Genomic DNA, 20,252 nt, shown 5'->3' on the forward strand with positions numbered 1-20,252 from the left:
CTATGATGTAAAATTAACCGTACTTTAAAGCTATCTATGAAATAGAGTCAATATTACATGTCAAGAATTTATGGTTCCTCATGATATTACAACCTTATATTACATGACAAAGGAATATGAGAGAAAAGACATTTGCTCTGTGTGCATATATAAATATATATGTGTGTGTGTGTGTGTGTGTGTGTGTGTGTGTGTAAGTATACAGACACATACCAATAACAAAAAGGAAGAAATATTTGTGACAATTATAGTCCTCATTTCAGTAACTAGTCATGTGGTCAAGGCTGGTATTTCTAACCCTTTTCCACTACTCTTCCTCTATACCCTTTACCTACAGTGAGCAACTTCAGCAGCTGAGGATGTTTCCCTGGTATGGTGACCTAAACATTTACTCCTGATTATTCCTGATCAGTAGTAGTCTTACCTGGATTGGGGTATTGCAATTATCAGTTGACCTTATCACAGGGTTTGGTAATATTAAGAGATCCCCTAAAGAATCTTCTATATTCCACACATAATCTTCTTTATCTCCATTGTGGGTTAGTAGTCAATGTCTCCTTGGTAGTCAGGATCACTCCAATCAGCACAGTCATTTTTTTCTTTGCCTCTTTATTCAGAGGGATGAGAAGATCAAAGTAGCCAGGTGGCAATCTTAACTGATTCCCAGTTCAATGGAATCATGATGTGTCTCCTAGAATAAAAATCCCCACTTTGTACCTAAGTCTTTTAGGCCAGCAGAGCATGAAAGTGCAGGAACAAGAGGCAAACCTTGCTAGTGGGTCACTAGAGAAAGTGAGTGGTCTCAGCCCGTTCCACCATTTCCATTTACGTGCCAGTGAATCCTGCCTGTGAGAGAAGCAGCACTATATATTCTAAGCTAATCCAGATAATAAATGGCCTTCTGGAGAAGTTTACCCCACTCCTGCAAAGTATTGCCTCCTAGTTGGTACTGTAAATGAGGCCTTAATTCATTTCTCGCTTCCTATACCAGCTGTTTTAGGATGGTGGGGAACATGGTAATATGGTAAGAGTAGTGAATTCCATGAACATAACCCCTTTCTCCAATTCATTTGCTATGAAGTGAGTTCCTTGATCAGAAGGAAGACAGCGTAGAATAACAATGAATAAGAACTTCTAAAAGTCTATGAATAGTAGTTTTGACAGAAGCATTGTGCATAGGGAAAACATTTCTGAATCCAGAATATCTATTCCACTAGAAACAGAACACTGCCATGACAAAAAGCAGTCCAGTGTAACCAACATGACACCTGGTTGAATTGTGGATGGGACTCAGTGTTGGCATTCTGATGCTGGTAGATTTGACACTTACCAATGGTCCTAGAGAGGTCAGCTTTGGTAAGTGGAAATCCATATTGCTAAGTCCATGTATAACCTTGATCCCTACCATTATGGTGACTTGAGGCCAACTGATATCCACAGAATGGTCATGCTATCCTCTTGATTATTAAAATCCTCCTCTGCTGAGATAACACTTTGGTGAACCTTCACATGAACTACAAACATTGTCTTAGCTCATTTGTGCTCCTATAACAGAAGACCACAGATTGTGTAATTTATAATGAAGAAAACAACAAATTTACTTTTATTTATAATTATAGAGGTTGGGAATTCCAAGATTAAGGTGCCATCAGGTTTGATTGTCTAGGGACTGCTCTCTGCTTCTAAGAAGACACCTTATTGCTGCATGCCCTGGAGGGGTAATAAGTTGTGTTCTTATACGTTGGAAAGTAGATGGACAAATGAACCACAGGCCATGTGAAGCCTCTTTTATAAGGGCCTTGATCACATTCAAAAGAGAAGGAGCCCTCATGACCTAATTACTTCTTATAAGCCCCATCTCTTAATATCACATTGAGTATATATTTTTACACCTGAATTATGGAGGGAACATATTCAATTCATAGCATTCTGCCAATAACCCTCCATAATTGGTGTTCTTATCAGACTCAGAGTACATTTATTCCATCCAAAGCCCAAAAAGTTTTAACTGATTCTGGCACCAACTCAAAAGTCTAAAGTTTAGAGTCTCATCAGTATATCATCTAAATTAGATATGGGTGACATGCAAAGATATCTTTCATATTAGGCAAATTGCTTTATACCTGTAAACCTGTGAAATCAGACATGTTGCATGCTTCCAAATTACAGTGCTGGGACAGGCATAAAACAGACATTTCTATTACAAAAGTGGGAAATAGGAAAGAACGAAGGGCTACAAGGTCTCAAGTAAGTCTAAAACACAACAGGGTAAACAACATTAAATCTTAAGACTTGAGAATAATTTTTGATGCCATGTCTCATCTTCCAAACACAGTGGAGGGGGGAGCTGGGTCCCCAAGAATACAGGGAGCCCACCCCCATGGCTTTGCTGGGGGCAGCCCACACCAAATCTCTCATGCACTCGAATCCTGCCAGTTCTCCCTGGCAACTATGACATGGTGGGGGCTATACAGGTCTAAGGTTTGAGGGTAGCCCTACTTCCATAGATATGCCTTGAATAACCCAATGGGGGATCTCTGGGGTGGCTCTTCCCCTGTGACAGATCTCTGCTGGGTCTAGAGTTTATCTGAGGCAGCCTTTGAAATCTACCAAGCCATGCCTCTACAGTTCTTGCACTCTAGATGCCTACAGAATTTGCACCATGGGGACATTGCCAAGGTTACTGCTTGTGCCTTCTGGAGAGTTAACTCAGCTTGCACCTGGGAACACCAGAACAATAGCCAGAGTGATTGATGAGCACTGTGCCTGAATTCAGGGAGCAAAAACTAGAGGTAGCCTTGGGCAATGAGCCCCAAGGTTTCCCAGTGCCCTGGAACCCTCCTGTTAAACCATTCTGCCCTCAAGGCCTTGGCACTCTGGACCTATTATGGGCATGGCAGCCTCAAAGATCTCTGAAATGCCTTCTGAGCCATTCTCCCATTATCTTGATGAATAACACCTGACTTTCTTCTACCCAAACTAATCTCCTTAATAAAGGGTCACTTGACCACACCATTGGTTTTCTGTCCTAAATATACATTTTTATTCTTTACATGGTCAGGCTAAGAATTTTCCAAATCTTTATGTACTGCTTACCTTTGAAATATAAATTACATTTTTAGAGACAAAAATGGTGGAGTAAATGTAACTTCCTGGATTCCTGCCCCCAAGAAAGAGGCGTAGATCTCTGTGTGCTGCACATGAGTGGATCGCTCCCTGGCAAGAACAGCATTGCGATTCAGCAGAGAATCAATGTGGGACACAAAAATCAGGAAAACAAAAAAGTGAATGGGAGATAGGATTGCGAAATCTGGAGGATGTGATACAAATAATAGAGAATAGAGTGTGGCATGGCTGCACTGCCTGGCCAGTGAGTGAATTGGGATCAGACCCACAGGAGAATGTCTTGCTTCCACACTGACCTCCACATCCACTCAGACAGGGATCTGCCTGAAGTTGGTGCAAAATCATAGCAGAAGACATGGGGCTCTGTGGAAAGGACACAATAGTGGGAAGCATCTTGGTCTCCCTGGAGCTCTGTGCCAGGAGTGCACTGGGCAGGGGTGGGACTGGTCTGAGCTACCACTGGAGGTAGTTAGGAGACAGGTAACTTGCCTCTGGCATTCACAGGGTCCAGATCTACAGACGGGAACACTAAATAGTGGACTCTAACTGGGAAACCGCCGCAGGCGAACAGGCCCACTCAGGGTAAGTCAGAGAGTCAGAGCTCCTGCTGGATAGGCATGAGATTGTGGGAGGGCAAGCTAAAAGAGACAACAGGGTTTCCTGATGACTCAGCCCCCCCAATCCGGCACCTGCCAGCTCCTGAACTGTTGTTCCCAGTGCTAGCACTCTGCAGGTAGGAGGTTGCTATATTCGGGGTTCATATTTGGTGTCAGGCAGCTCCCTTCCCCCAGCCCAGGGACTCTGCCAACAAGCTCCACCCTTACATGACCTATGGTCAACTAGCCAGGCCCATTTTGATGGGTGAATTCTAAATATTTCCCTTCTCGTGAGAGGCTAATGTCTGCAAGACGTACAGATGCCGGGGCACTGGGCAGACTGGAGAAACACCCCCTCCCCCAGCCAGCATATTTCTTGCCAAAAGTGGTAGGCTCCACCCCTGGAGGTGCGGTGAGAAAAGAAAAGCCACCTTCCCTCTGCAACTAGTGTGAATCCACGGAGGCTTGGTACAGATCAATAGTTGACAGCCCAGTGACATTGCTTGTCAGTCCGGTTTATGTCGTCCAGTAGTATCATAATTCTGAGGCTGGATTTCTGCCTCTGTTCGACTGCCAACAGTGGGGTCTGTGGTCAGGGAAAAAAAACCCTGGCAAGAGGCCAAAACAGGTTCTCCAGGTAACCCCTCCCACCAGGAGCAGCCTTCCAACTGTGGTAGAAGAACCTTGAACAACATATTAGCAGCTGCCCGTAGTGGCAGATCAAGCAACCATAGAAGCACATACATCCAGGCTGGTAAGCAGCAAAAGTGATCTGCCTTGCTCCTACAGCAGGTACTGGAACAGAGCCTACATAGGGCATACTATTTTCCAAATGAAAACTGAAAGCTGGGAAGCAATGGCTGATCCAGATGGGAAGGACTCAGCCAAAGAACTCTGGAAATATGAAGGATCAAATGGAAACCACAACCCTAAAGAGGAACACCAGCTCTCTAGCAATGGACATTAACAAAATTCAGAACACTAAAATATCAGAAGAAGAGATTCAAACATGGATTGTAAGAAAACTCAATGCTATGCAAGAAAAAATGGATAACCACACAAAGAAACCACACACACAAAAAAAAATCCAGGACTTGGAAGAAAAATTAACTAAAGAAATCAAAATATTAAAGAAAAATCAAACCAAACTCCTAGAAATGGAGAACCTATTCAGGGAACTGCAAAACACAGTGGAAAGCCTCAAGAACAGGGTAGATCAAACAGAAGGAAGAATCTCAGGAAGTGAAGATAATACCTTTCAATTAAATAAGTCAGTCACACAGATAGAACAAAGAAATAAGAGAAAAGAGCAAAGGCTGCAAGAAATGTGGGATTATGTGAAGAAGCCTAATGTGAGAGTTATTGGCATCCCTAAAAGTGAAGAAGAAAATACGCAAAGGTTGGATAAGCTATTTGAAGTTATAATAGAGGAAAATTTCCCATGCTTTGCTATAAATCTAGATATTCAAGTATAAGAAACTCAAAGGACCCCTGGGAGATTCATTGCAAACAGGAAGTCACCAAAACATGCGGTCATCAGACTGATCAATATATCCCCTAAAGAGGCCCTTCTACAAGCTATAAGGCAAAAGAAACAAGTAACATATAAAGGAAAGCCCATGTGAATAAAGCCAGACTTCTCAACTGAAACCTAACAAGCAAGAACAGACTGGGACCCCATTCTGACTCTTCTGAAACAGAATAATGCCCAGTCTAGAATCTTGTACCCTGCAAAGCTAAGTTTTGTATATAAAGGAGAAATCAAGTCATTCTCGGATAAGCAAAGACGGAGAGAATTCACCAGGATAAGACCATCCCTCCAAGAAGTACTCCAAACAGAGGTACACATGGATAAGCACAATAAACACTCATGAATGTAAAACCCCTCAAAAGCTAAAGATCAAAGGCCAGATAGCACAATGGCTCAAGGGAGAAAACAAAGCAATGAAGCTCAAACCAACAGTATGAACAGAAATTTGTCCCATATATCAGTTCTCTCAAAAGACGTGAATGGCTTTAAATCCCCACTCAAGAAACATAGGCTGGATGAATGGATAAAAAAAATACAGGCCAAGTATCTGCTGTCTTCAGGAAACACATTTAACCTGCATGGATGCATTTAGACTGAAGGTAAAGGGGTAGAAAAAAATATTTGAAGGAAACAGAAACCAAAAGAAGGCTGCCATGGCAGGTTTGATTTCACGTAACAGTTTTTATTTTTTTTTTATTTCAGCTTATTATGGGGGTACAAAAGTTCAGGTTATATATATTGCCCATGTCCCGCCCATCCCCCTGAGTCAGAGCTTCAAGCATGTCCATTCCCCAGACAGTGCACATTGCACTTATCATGTAGTTATACCCCCATCCCCTTCCCCCTCCCCCCATTCCCCTGAGTCAGAACTTTAAGCGTGACTATTCCCCAGACCGTGGGCAATGCACTCATCATGTAGGTATACACCCATCCCCTCCCCCCACCCCTCACCTCAGTCTGATACCCAATTGATGTTATTCCCAAATGTACACTTAGGTGATGCTCAGGGAAACCAATTTGCTGGTGAGTACATGTGGTGCTTGTTTTTCCATTCTTGGGATACTACACTTAATAGAATGTGTTCCAACTCTCTCCAGAACAAAAGGGATTCTATATCACCGTTATTTCTTACAGCTGACCCATAACTTAGTCTTTAAATCAACAAAAGTTATAAGAGACAAAGAGGGTCACTATATATTGGTGAAGGGTACAGTTCAACAAGAAGACATAACAATTCTAAATATGTATGCACCCAACTTAGGTGCACCCAGATTCGTAAAGCAAACTCTACTTGCTCTAAACAAAATGATTAACAGCAACAAAATAATAGCTGGAAACTTCAAAACCCCTCTGACAGCACAGGGCAGATCCTCCAAACAGAAAATTAACAAAGAAATAATGGACTTAAACAGAACTCTAGAACAAATGGGCCTGACTGACATTTATAGAACATCCTACCCCAAAACTACAGAATATATGTTCTTCTCATCAGCTCATGGCACATTCTCTAAGATTGACCATATGCTAGGACACAAAGCATGTCTCAAAAAATAGACATTATACCTTAGAGCATGCATCTTCTCAGATCACAGTGGAATAAAGATAGAAATCAACCATAACAGAAACTCTCGTTTCTACGCAAAGTTGTGGAAACTAAACAATTTTATGCAGAACGATTATTTCATAAATGATTAGCCATCTAATCTTTGACAAAGTAGACAAAAACATACACTGGGGAAAATAAACTTATTCAATAAATGGTGCTGGGAAAACTGGATAGCCACATGTAGAAGACTGAAACGACCCACACTTTTCACCTCTCACAAAAATCAACTCACGTTGGGTAACATACATAAACCTAAGCTGTGAAACTATTAGAATTCTAGAAGAAAATTTGGGAAAAGCACTTATAGACATTGGCCTAGGCAAAGAAATTGATGAAAAAGACCCCAAAGGCAATCAGAGCAACAACAACAAAAAAATAAATAAATGGGACCTGATCAAATATAAAGGCTTCCATACAGCCAAGGAAACTGTCACGAGAGCAAACAGACAACATACAGAATGGGAGAAAATTTTTGCACACTATACATCCAATAAAGGTCTGATAACTGGAATCTATTTAGAACTCAGGAAAATCAGCAAGAAAAAATCAAACAACCCTTTCAAAGAGTGGGAAAAGGACATGAACAGAAACTTTTCAAAAGAAGACAGAACAATGGCCAGCAAACATGAAAAAATGCTCAACATCTCTAACCATCAGGGAAATGCAAATCAAAACCACAATGAGATATCACTTACCTCCAGTGAGAATGGCCATTATCAAAAAGTCCCAAAATAATAAATGTTGGTATAGATGCAGAGAGATAGGAAGACCCATACACTGCTGGTGGGACTGCAAACTACTGAAACCTCTGTGGAAAGCAATATAGAGATACCTTAAACAGATGCAAGTAGACCTACCATTTGATCCAGCAATCCCATTACTGGGCATCTACCCAAAAGAACAAAAGACATTCTATAAAAAGACATCTGCACTTGAATGTTTATAGCAGCAAAATTCACAATTGTTTAGATGTGGAAACAACCCAAGTGCCCATGAATATATGAGTGGATTAATAAAATATGGTATATGTATACCATGGAGTACTACTCAGCTATAAGAAACAATGGTGATATAGCACCTCTTGTGTTTTCCTGGAGAGAGCTGGAACCCATTCTACTAAATGAGGTATCCCAAGAATGGAACAGTAAGCACCACATGTACTCACCATTAAATTGGTATTAACTGATCAACACATAAGAACAGATATAGGGATAACATTTATTGAGTGTTAGGCAGAAATGAAGGGGAGTAGGGGATGGGTATATACATACATAATTAGTGTGATGCACACCATCTGGGGGATGGACACTCTTCAAGCTCTGACTCGGCAGGAAGAGGGGGAAAGGGCAATATACATAACCTATACATTTGTGCCCCCTTAATATGCTGAAATAATGTAAATAAATAAATAAAAATAAATTACATCTTTAGAAAGTTTTTTCTGTTTTGTTTGACTATAAGCAATTAAATGAAGCCATGCAGCACCCTCAACACTCTGCTGCTTAGTGGTTTCTTCTACCAAATATTCTAGTTCATTGCTCTTAAATTCTGTCTTTCACAAAGTCCTAGAACACAGACACAATTTAGCCAAGTTTTTCCCACTTTATAACAAGGATGGCCTTTCCTCCAATTTCCAATAAGATATCATCACAATATTCTTTATTATCCATATTTCTAGAAGCATTCTGTTCATGAGCACTTATGGAATCTCTAAGAAGACTCATGCTTTCTCTACATCTCTGTCTTCTCCTGAGCCCTCACCATATTCACCTTTAATGCTACATTCAGGCTTTTCCCAGCATTCACTTAAAAACTGTTCCAGCCTCTAATGATTACTCTGTTCAAAACCCACTTCCAATTTTTAGGGATTTGTTATAGCAGCACCAACCCACTATTTGGTACTAATATCTGTGTTAGATGCTTGTGCTTCTATAAAGGAACACCAGAGACTGGATAATCTACAAAGAAAGGAAATTCATTTTCTTATAGTTATGGAATCTGGGAAGTTCAAGATGAAGGCAGGTTTGGTTGCCTAATGGAGGTCCAGTATCTGCTTCCATGAGGATGCCTTAAATATTTCTCCAAAGGAAAGAAACACTGTGTCCTCACATGGCCAAAGGCAGAAGAGCAAGCAAACTCAATGGTACAGGAAGCTTTTCTATAAGGGCTTTAGGGGTATCCAAAAGGAAAGAAGCCCTCATGATGTAATGACCTCTAAAAGTCCCTGCCTCTTAAAAACATCAGACTGGCCATTGAGTTTTGACATCTGAATTTTGGAGGGGACACTTTCAAACCATATCAAATATCCACATGATTCTTCCCCAACTAGAGCAAGTAGTTTTTCCCAAATTTCCTTGTCACCAATTTTCCAATTATACTTTTTCTAAGTCCCTGACCATCCAACCTAGCCATTAGCTATAACCCATGAATTGGTATAATCACATGTCTGTCCATTTCTGCCTTCAAGCAAATTGAACAACCAAGTGCATCATTTGGAATTCTTCCAGCTGGGAAGATTTCCCTTTTTCACAATCCTTCAGAGATGTCCCAGAAAGCGGGCTGCAGCCCTCCACTGTTCAGCAGTGCCTGAATATGTAGCACAACCATCTGTATCCAGGCCCAAGTCTTCTCTTCCATTGTTAATTGATCATAGGTAACTCCCGTTGAGGCCATAGGTGGAGGCTGTCAGAGAGAAGGCAATATAGCAGAATTAGGCAACATGGACATTTGGGCCACATCTTCATGTAATGTACTTGTGTTTTCAGGGCCTATTCAGGCCACATGGCATATATATCCCTTTCATTCAGTTTTGGAATGTTGTTGTTCGTGCACACCTGTCTGGCTTGATGAGTCAGAAAATACCCAGCTCATGATGGGACCTTGAGATACCATGGTAACTTTGTGAAATATTAGTCTTCAACCTCACATAAGACCTGGAGCAGACTAAGAACTCTTTTTCAAAAGGAGAACAATTATTGGTAGAGGATGACATGGCTTTGCTCCAAAATTCTAGGTGCCTATGCTGTTATTTACCTGTATATGTCTGCCAAATGCTCCAGAAGCCTTTCTATCTGCTACTGCCACATCAAACATTAATAGGACTACTGGATCATAGGGTCCATGAAGGAGAGCAGTTTGCACAGCAGCCTATATCTATAGTAAAGCCTTCTTAGTTCTGAACTACACAAAAGTGTTTAGCAGCTTTTCAGGTCACTCTAAATGGACCAGTGTAATACACCCAAATGAGGTTATGCTGTCTCCATAACCCAGAGGCCTAGGAGAGATTGGGCAACTTTTTTGTTTATAGGAAGATCCAGGTGCAATAACTTATCTTTTAGCTTACAACTGGTTACTCAGCATGTCCCATACCACTGGACCCTTAAAAATTTCGCTAAGATAGAAGGTTCCTGAATTTTTGTTGGATTTATGACCCAACTTCTGGCACAAAAATGTCTTACCTAAGTCTAGGCAGTTGCTACCTCTTGACCACTAGACTCAATCAGCATAATATCATAAGTTTATGATTAAGCAGTCTTGTGGAAGGGAAATGCAATCAAAATTCCTCAGAAAATATTTGAAAATCATATATCTAATAAAAGACTTCCATCCAGTACTTATAAAGAACCTTTAAAATGCAATTACCACAAAAAATTATAATCCAATTAAAAATGGGTCAACTGATTCAACAACACATGTCAAGAAATACAAATGTGAAATAAGGGTAAAGAATGACATTGGACATAAGTAGACATCAGGGAAATGCAAACTGAAACCACAATGAGAATCCAGAACCTACCTATTAAAATTGATTGAATTGAAAATACTTCCCATACTGGATGTGGCAATGCAGACATTTTTTGCTCAAAGATAGGCACCAAAATGAGTTAGAAGGTAGTTACAGAAAATTTAAGGAGGCACTCAATTTTATTTTGTATCATGTTAGTATCCACCTCTGCATATCATACTGCTTAATTCACCTTTCTGAAGAGTTTACACAGTGACTCCTCTCTTATCTATGGTATGTTTCCCCTACTTCTTTATCTTTTCCTAGCAAAATTCTGTGAAAGTATGATAATTGGTTAATGAGTCTACCAAATAATATGCCCTTTCCTTTATAACTAACCTAATATCTATGACCCAGGTGGAGGTTATTTTTTTTTCTTTGAAAATCCCATTCACTGTCAAGAAAGTTACATGTCACTATTCATATATAAAATATAAATTTACAAGTAAGTAAATTATATTTTATTTCCAAATGAATGTTCATTAACATGTTGCTCTATTAATGCTCTGAAGGAAAATCTCAACATCTCACCAACATTTTAAATATTCTTCTTTAATGCTTCAATAGATTTTCCTGTACTTTGGGTTAAAGAACAAATCTCTGAACTACTCTCCAAGGCCCCTTGAGACTCTGCTCCTGCTGGCCTCCCTGGACACATTTGGCTCCTCCCTGCTTCTCTCTGTGCCTACCAGCTACACTTTCTACTTATTTTTTCTCCAATATCAAGGCTCTCTGATAATCAAGGTGCTCCAATAATGAAAGCTCTGTTGGTCGTAAATGTCCACAGGAATCACTTGATAAGAGATGAAGACTCCTGAAGCAAAATGTGCATTTTGACCAGACCTCCAGGAAATTAGTAGGCATTATTTTGGGAAGCACAGATCTAGGCCATCTCCCACTGTGGTCCTTGTCTTTGTTTTTCATTTACTCCTTCCTCTGCCCTTGGCCTAGTAATATTTCCCATCAGATTTCAGCTTAAAATGGGGGAACTAGGGATATGTCTAAAGTTGAGCTGCAATTTGCATGGGGAGAACAACCATACTTGGGTCTGACTCCCAAAGGGAATCTAAAACTTTGGCCTTATTAAAATAGTGTTTTGATTGCCTAAGACAAGACCATACTAATGAAAGCACTCAGAGCAACAAATTTTATATATAAACTGCAGTTTTCACAAACATGTGAGAAGTGTCACCTGCAGTGGAAAATAGTGGCATAAAATATTATTTCAACTGACAAAACTAGAAGTGTCCACAAAGAAATTTAATTTATAATTCTGAAACTCTGTAGTACCCTTTGGGACAAGCTGGATTTCTCATACAAATCCAAACCCACAATGCCCAGTAAAACAGTTTGAATTTGTCCTACAGGGAATTCTCTGGCACTCATGGGAATTGCAATTTCAAGTCCTTCCATTTTGGCAAAAGCACATAATTGCACCATTGATTGACTCTTGTGTTCAAAATAAGTTTATATAAACAAAATTTTTCTAAGACTGAGAAATGGAGCCTCTGTTAATGAATGAGAGTGCAATGAATTGCTACCTGTGTCACTGGCATTCCAGTGCTATTATTTTTTTTTTCCATTTTAGAAAGTCTAACACTTTCGAGGGATCACAATTTCTTTTAAGATATGGGTAAGAGATAAATGATTTCTATAATTTTCATTAAGCTTTTTAGAAAAGTTAAAAATACTATTTAATGTACTATAATTTTAGATTGGTTATATAAGCTGTCAAAATAGCCAGATTAAAATTGGTTGCCTGTTATTGAATTATCCTTGTATTTTATATTCATGAGTACATAGAGATAAGGAAAATAGTTGTAAGGCTGAATTGTTCTTTTAACAATATCATATTATTTTGTTAACCTTATTATAGTGACTTTGTAAGATAGCTTGTAGGGAACTAGAGCATTAAATGATTTAAAACTGGGTTTAAGACTCAGATCATAATGATTCTTAGAATTATTTCTGATTATTCTGATATAAATATCCATTTGTTTTAATTAATCACATTCTCTGATTAAAATTTTTAAGGCCAGTGTCTTAAATATTAACTCCTGTATTCTTTTACCCACTTTGTCAATAAGGTAAGAGTTACGTGTGTGTGTGCGTGTGTGTGTATGGAAATATGCATGAAATTTCATTGCACTGATCTTTCTGGTACTTATAACTTAAAAAGTAAGCACATACCCACATACAAATTGAAATTGAAAATTTTCAACTATTTAGTGATTTGGAATTTTATGGAATAAGTTCATTCTAAATACATATGTATTTAACTATTGTAATTATTCCCATTAATTGTATCTATTGCTGTATCAGGTTCCAGTCATTGGTTTAAATATAGTCTGCCTAGAAACTGACAGAGAGGAAAATTCACTGAAGTAATCAGTGGATTTTCTCTATAGCGTCCGTTCCTATCACTGGCAGAACAAAGATAAAGCAACTTTCAAATGTGGAAAAACGCCAGTCGCATTGGCTCATACCTATAATCCGAGCACTTGGGAGGCCAAGGAAAGAGGAACACTTGAGTCCAGGAGTAAAAGACCAGCCTGAGCAACATAGCAAAACCCTGTCTCTACAATAAATAGAAATGTAGCCAGCGCACTGCACCCTGCCCTGGGCAATAGACTCTAACCCTGTCTCAAAAAATTAAAAAAAGAAACCAACTAAAATAAAAGAATACATATGGAAAGAACATTCAGACAATGCTAGTAAATATATAGAAATCACAAGATTTATAAAGTAAGATTTAAAATCAATCCTCTCATATACTAATTTCATATAAAAATAAGTTAGATATTGAATAAAAGAGACAAGAAAGATTCCTAGGGTTGACAACTTTAAATGAACACCAGGTTAAAGATAAAGATTTACCCCCATTGCTAAGAGCCTTTCCCTTTATTTCACCTTCAGCTTTCTCTGATACTTTCTCTCTCCCTCCTCTTTGGCTTGCCTTTCCCAGATGTATTCATGCATGTCTTTTTTATTCTCTGAGTATTTCTCTTCCTCTAATTTTTCCACTCTCTCAAATCTCTCTTTCCTTTTCTCTCTCCCTTCTCTTTCCATGCCCTCATCTCCCCTCCTTTTCTGAAGACATTCATTAAAATGCTCTACAGAAAAAAAAAAAACGTACATTTGTTTACAAATGCCAAATGTTGTCCACATATCCTAGAGTATTTTATTTCATGCTTCACACTATACTGCCACTTGTTTCCCATCCACTTTAAAATAATTTTGGCCTCAGCTCTATAACCAAATGGAAACTGCTCTCAATAAAGCCACTAAAACTTTCTCAATATTCACACTCAGATATCTCTATTAACTCATGTTTCTGTTAGAACATTTATTTTGATATTTGGCACAGTATTTCACCTTGTCCTTGAGAGATTTCCTCTTTTATGACCATAACATTCAACTTTCCAATTTCCCTTCCACTTTTCTGGGCAGTCTGCTCATGATCTTTCTAGTATCTTCATCATCTCTTTTTGGAGTCAGCTCTTGGTTGCATTAGGAGATAGGAGTATTTGATGGATATTGTTTCTATATAGAAATGCTTAGGGAGGTTGGAGCACTGAGCTGGAAAAACTGGCAGGAGCAGAAAGAAGTAAGGCAGCCAGTGAACAGCCAACTTCATTCCCCAACACTAGCTAAACAAGGGTTGTTCCTACCTCTACTGAACTTTGGATGCTGAAGCTCACGCTGTAAATGCCACTGATGAGGATGAAGAATGTGTTAGGTGGTGTCTTGGTATTGCTGCTTTTCCTGACTTTGCAACCAAATTCCATTTTTATCCTTGTACCTTTTTCTTCCTCTCTCTACTTTCCAAATGTAGAGTGGGTGTATTTCATTGGCTAGCCCATATCATGTCCCTTCATTCTAGATGTAAGAGGAATGGGAAAATTCATTTCTACTTCTTTTAGCTCCTAGAGCAGTAGGTAGCCTCTGATAGTCACCAAGATTGAGTGGCAGAAAAGAGGACCAGATCTTGGGCATCTTATGAATGACATATATCCCCGTTGTTACCTCTTTACTATATCTTCCTCAAGTTTCTTTTCTTGCCATTCCTTTATTTGTCTACTCTTTGTTGGATAAGGTATTCCTAACTCTGCCCTCTAAAACCACAATGATTCCAAGTTATAATATCTATTAAGCTCTAGTAGGCTCATATTACAGACTAGATCTCACCTATTTGCTCAGATGATGCTCACTCCATAAACTTGTCAGCACATCTAGTTCTCAATCTCAATTCTTAATGATCATCTACCAAGCCAAGAGACTCCTCTCTCCTTCACTGACCACTGTTCTGATCAAATATGTTTACAGAATACTAGAGACTCTACATTCTGAATTCTTTTGAATCTATCTCACTGTCTCATCATCTCTTCCAATGTCATATCACACACTGATTTGACACTTCATATGCATTTGAATTACCTAGAGGGTATTTGCAAAATGCAGATTCCTAGACCTCATTTTTGAAGTACTGAATTCATTTCTGCATGTAAATCTCACAACCTATATTTTTCACAAAAATCTCTCCCAGACAATTCCCATGTTTAATCTAACCTGTGGTCCCTTGAACGTTTTTAACAGGTTCCTAATTAGTATGACTGACTACGGTGTCCCCTTTATGCAGTATATTTTCTCCACTATCAAGCATTAAATTTAAAAAATATATTATGATGTAATTCCCCATATTAAAATTTTCAGTATATCCATATTGCTTGAAGAATAAAGATCAAGATCCTTCACAGCGCATTAAACTCATTATTTTTATTTCAGGTCCTTCGGAAATCTTTTGCCTTGACACTGCATCCTTGTCCCAGACACAGAATTTTTCTAGCACATTCAACAGTGTCCACAGAAATTTAGTACACAAGTAGACTGCTTCTCTTGTTTTATAAATCCATTAATTCCTGCACATTTTTGGAAAAGAAATATAGCATTTTTTTCATTTCTTCAATTTCTCAAAGATTGTATCCATCAAGTATACTACTGATAAAATTAAGAGGCTTTGATGAGTACACAGTTTATATTAACAGCTCTTCTCAATTTCAATTCATGAAGATATTGCATATATTCTTTTTACATTTCCTGCATTTTATTTTATTTTGAATGAATGGACAGTAATTGTATTTTCTCTCTAGTTTCCTTCAGTTTAGTAGTAATAAATAAAATTATAGGCAATCTGATAAGAGTTTGGTTTTATTTCAACTCCCTTTTCTCAATTTCAACATATAGTAATTACCTATGAATATATGTATTTATTACATTCACTGCATTTTATTTCAGAGGACACCAAATAAGGACATGGAAAAGGAAAATGCAACATTGCTGACAGAGTTTGTTCTCACAGGACTTACATATCACCTAGAGTGGAAAATCCCCCTGTTTCTGGCATTCTTGGTGATATATCTCATCACCATCATGGGGAACCTTGGTCTGATTACAGTCATCTGGAACGACCCTCACCTTCACATCCCCATGTATTTATTTCTTGGGAGTTTAGCCTTTGTGGATGCTTGGATATCTTCCACAGTGACCCCCAAGATGCTGGTCAGCTTCTTAGCCAAGATTCAGATGATATCTCTCTCTGAATGTATGATACAATTTTTTTCCTTTGCAATCAGTGTAACCACAGAATGTTTTCTCTTGACAGCCATGGCATATGATCGCTATGTAGCCATATGCAAACCTTTACTGTATCCAGTGATTATGACCAATAGACTATGTGTCCGGCTATTAGTCTTGTCATTTTTAGGTGGCTTTGTTCATGCCCTACTTCATGAAGGCTTTTTGTTCAGATTAACCTTCTGTAATTCCAACATAATACATCACTTTTACTGTGACATTATGCCATTGTTAAAGATTTCTTGTACTGACCCTTCTATTAATTATCTAATGGTTTTTGTGTTCTCAGGTTCAATTCAAGTATTCACCATTGTGACTGTTCTTGTCTCTTACACATTTGTTCTCTTTACAATCTTAAAAAAGAAGTCTGTCAAAAGTGTAAGGAAAGCCTTCTCCACCTGTGGAGCTCATCTCTTATCTGTGTCTTTATATTATGGCCCTACTCTTTACATGTATGTGCGTCCTCGATCGCCACAAGCTGATGATCAAGATATGATGGACTCTCTGTTTTACATGGTCATAATTCCTTTGCTAAATCCCATTATCTACAGTTTGAGAAATAAGCAAGTTATAGATTCACTCACAAAAACGTTAAAAAGAAATGTTTAGATCTCATACTAATCTCTTTTCTCTTTTTTAATAAATTTATCACAAAATTATATTTTAGAGATGTCTATGTTTTTTCCAGTGTTCAGCTTTGTTTTGCAATTATTATCGTCCCAGCATTTTAATTACATAAAGTACCTAATAAGGTAATTAAATATTCTGATGTTATTCAAAAGCATTCAAAGAATTTTAATCAAGTGTTCATATCAAAATGGTATAATTATAGCAGAAAGCAAATCAAATTTTTTACTGTCTTGTATGTTATTCAATGTTGCTTTATGAATGCATTATATGCTAAGATAGTGGTTTATTTGATAAGAATTTGAATATGATATCTTCATACTAACATAGCTGTATTGCCTAGGAGTCCTATCACATTGAACTTCATAGTGGAGTCATATTTGTATTTGAGTGAACAGAAGCAAATCCCCAGAATTCTAGCCAACAAAAATCTTTCTTTCCACTTTGTCATGAAAGGGTGAATTTCACTTCTGTAGAGACTCAACTCACATATTAAGCAAAGAAACAAATAGAAATGGAACGCAATAAGAAAAAAGTGAGAAGAGAGTTAAGACAGTGAAGGGCAGGTCCAAGTGTAAGAGGATGCTCTTAACTCAGTGTGTTTGTATGAATAAGAAGAGGCAAGTTGCCTCTCAGTCTCTATGATGGCTTCTAAGGCCCTTTCCAAACTGTACTTGTATGTTTTGGGAGAATTTCAGCTTCACTAATTCAGAAAACTAACAGTTTAAATAGAAGAACTAAGTTGGCATAGACGTAGAGAAGAAAAAGATAAGTGGCACATAATAGAAAGAAAATAATCTTAATCTTTCTAAAATTAAAAAGTGAAGCTAGCAAGATAAAGAAATAAATAATATCACAAGGTTTTGGAATGTGTTGTTGACAGCCAGGGACTTTAAATGTTCATTGCCAAAGTTTAAATAATGTTAAAATGATATGACATCATAGTGCCCAGTGAGCGGTGGCAAAAACATAAAAATGAGGAAGAATTTGTATGTTTTATATCTCAAAAAGTTCTTGATTGTTAGCCTTCTTCATACATCAGACTCCTTAAGTATGTGAATCATCCATCTTCTAGGCTACCTTGCCCTTCATCTCTCAACATGGAAATTTTTTGACATTCTTACTGATACCACTGAAGCCTTACCCTGAAAAATACTAATCTTTATTTTTGTAAAACTGTAGTTACTTATTTTCTCCGTTCTTCTAGCACTCTCATTTCTCCAACATTGATGTCAGATTTTTTGTCATTAATTAATTAATTCCAATTAATTATATCCATATTCAATAGCTTTTATTGGATTGTAGTTGCTACCAGATCGTATGCATGTATGTTTTAGGTATCTATGTCTGTACACATAAATATGCAAATGTTTATTTTTTATGTGTATATGTACTCATGTGATATGCATATACATATGTAGTTAAATTATAAATGTAGGCACATGAAAAATTTAGAGTTTATTTCAGTAGACAGAGATTTAAGATTGGGCAGGTATAGACAGCATGTGTTTGGGGCTTTCCTGAAGGGTGAGAGGAAGGTTTTTCGGGAGAACATGGAAGCCAGATAAGGAAAATATTTGATTTGCTAAAATGAAGTAGTAGCTGTATTTAGATAATTGCACTGGAAAGTCTCTAACTAGTTGGCAGTTTCTAATTGGTTACACTAAATTTTTGTTTTACCATTTACATTGAATTGCGTTTCTGTTTACTTAGGTAGTAACCCATTTTGCTGGCGCCACTTCAGCTTAATGAACTGTCATTTAATTATTTTAAACAATTTCTCCCCTTTGTTCAGCATCTCAATTATGGAAAAGGGACCAAACCTCAGGCACATTTGCCACTTTCTGTCATTATCACAGCTGATTTGTCTTTAACTCTTCATGGAACTCAAAAGTAACTAGGTCTGATTTCTTGAAGAAGTGTTTCTTTTGTGGTTCATCTTGTTTCTGTTGTTCTAATCACAGTGACAAATCTCAAATACATTAATGTCTAGGAACTTGCATTCAAGACTCTTTGGAGAAAGCAGCACATCAGGGAGATGACGATGATGATTATCATGGGGAGAATATCAAGAGACTGGGCTATGCTTCATAGCCAAGGTGCTCATGAATCAAAATAACTAAAATAAACAAAACAAAAACAAAGGTTAAGGGATAGAACAATCTATAAACTCAGTCTCTGAATTCTGAGGGCAGTCAGTTGAGAAGATTTCTATATTTGGGCTCATAGCATCTATATATGATGAAATAAATATGGCAGTTGCATCTGATAATTTTACTGATTTTCATTCTGAATGTGTTTATATCATTGGATGTTTCGGTGAACTTCCTGACTGGCGCACTCAGCAGCAGGCATGAAGTTTGTCCTCCAAAGTTTATTAACAAGTCGTTGAGCTCTAACTTCTAGGGCTTCACGAATAGGGCAGGTTATAGGTAGATGAGAAAATCTCAAAGACAATGAACAGAACTTGGATCTAATAATGGGTACATTATAGTTTCCTCTGAAACACACTTTTCTTTCCTCTACTGCCACCCCCATTTCTACCGAATATAAACACCGTAAGACTAATTTATTTGAAATATAGGTCTATTCTCATTAAACTTCACCTGAGTATTTACATAAGTGCAGTAAGAATAGTGATCATCTCTTTTTAAGTCTGCTTTGCTGAGACCTTTAATAAAGGAATCCCAGATTAGATATATAAAACTCTCTGCAGGCTAAGTAGTCATGCCATCAGTCTTTACCTACAATACCTGTAGATTTAGGTGAATTCTCTTCAACTTGAGGATCTCACAATATTTCTAAGTTTTCTTCACTTTCCGGAAAGTGATCTTCCTCTCTCTCACTGTAAGGCTAGAAACACAGTGAGCAGATACAAGAAAAGTTATTCCCAAGGGCCTTGCTATAGTGTGGTTTTTTTGGCCCCTCCAAATCTCATGTTGAACCTGTCTCCCAGTGTTTGAGATGGGGTATAATGGAAGGTATTTGGGTCATGAGAATGGATCCCTCATAAACGGATTGATGCCATGCTTATAGTAATGAATGAGTTCTTCCTCTATTAGTTCCCATGAAAGCTATTTAAAAAAAAAAAAAAAAAGCCTGGCACTTCCTGTTTCTCTCTCTTGCATTTTCTCTTGCCATGACATTTCTGGACGTGCTGGCTCTGCTTTGTCTTCAGCCTTGAGTAGAAATAACCCGACGTCCTCACCAGAAGCAGAGGCTGGTGCCATGCTTCTTGCACAGCCTGCAGAACCAGGAGCCAAATAAACTTCTTTTCTTTATAAGTTATCCACCCTCAGATATTCTTTCATTGCAACGCTAAATAGAATAAGACAGAAAACTGGTACC

At 38.1% G+C, this 20,252-nt stretch overlaps 1 protein-coding gene across 1 annotated transcript; it reads left to right on the forward strand.

Annotated features, from left to right (window-relative positions):
- The first annotated feature begins 15,929 nt into the window (after positions 1 to 15,929).
- On the forward strand, positions 15,930 to 16,959 carry LOC123642408 (olfactory receptor 5H8). The gene has a single exon (XM_045557468.1). It carries the CDS (start codon positions 15,957 to 15,959, stop codon positions 16,884 to 16,886), a length of 930 nt encoding a protein of 309 aa, XP_045413424.1. The 5' UTR covers positions 15,930 to 15,956; the 3' UTR covers positions 16,887 to 16,959.
- The last annotated feature ends 3,293 nt before the right edge of the window (positions 16,960 to 20,252 follow it).

The sequence above is a fragment of the Lemur catta genome, chromosome 1 (assembly GCF_020740605.2).
Source record: "Lemur catta isolate mLemCat1 chromosome 1, mLemCat1.pri, whole genome shotgun sequence".
In the NCBI taxonomy this organism is placed as follows: Eukaryota; Metazoa; Chordata; class Mammalia; order Primates; family Lemuridae; genus Lemur; species Lemur catta.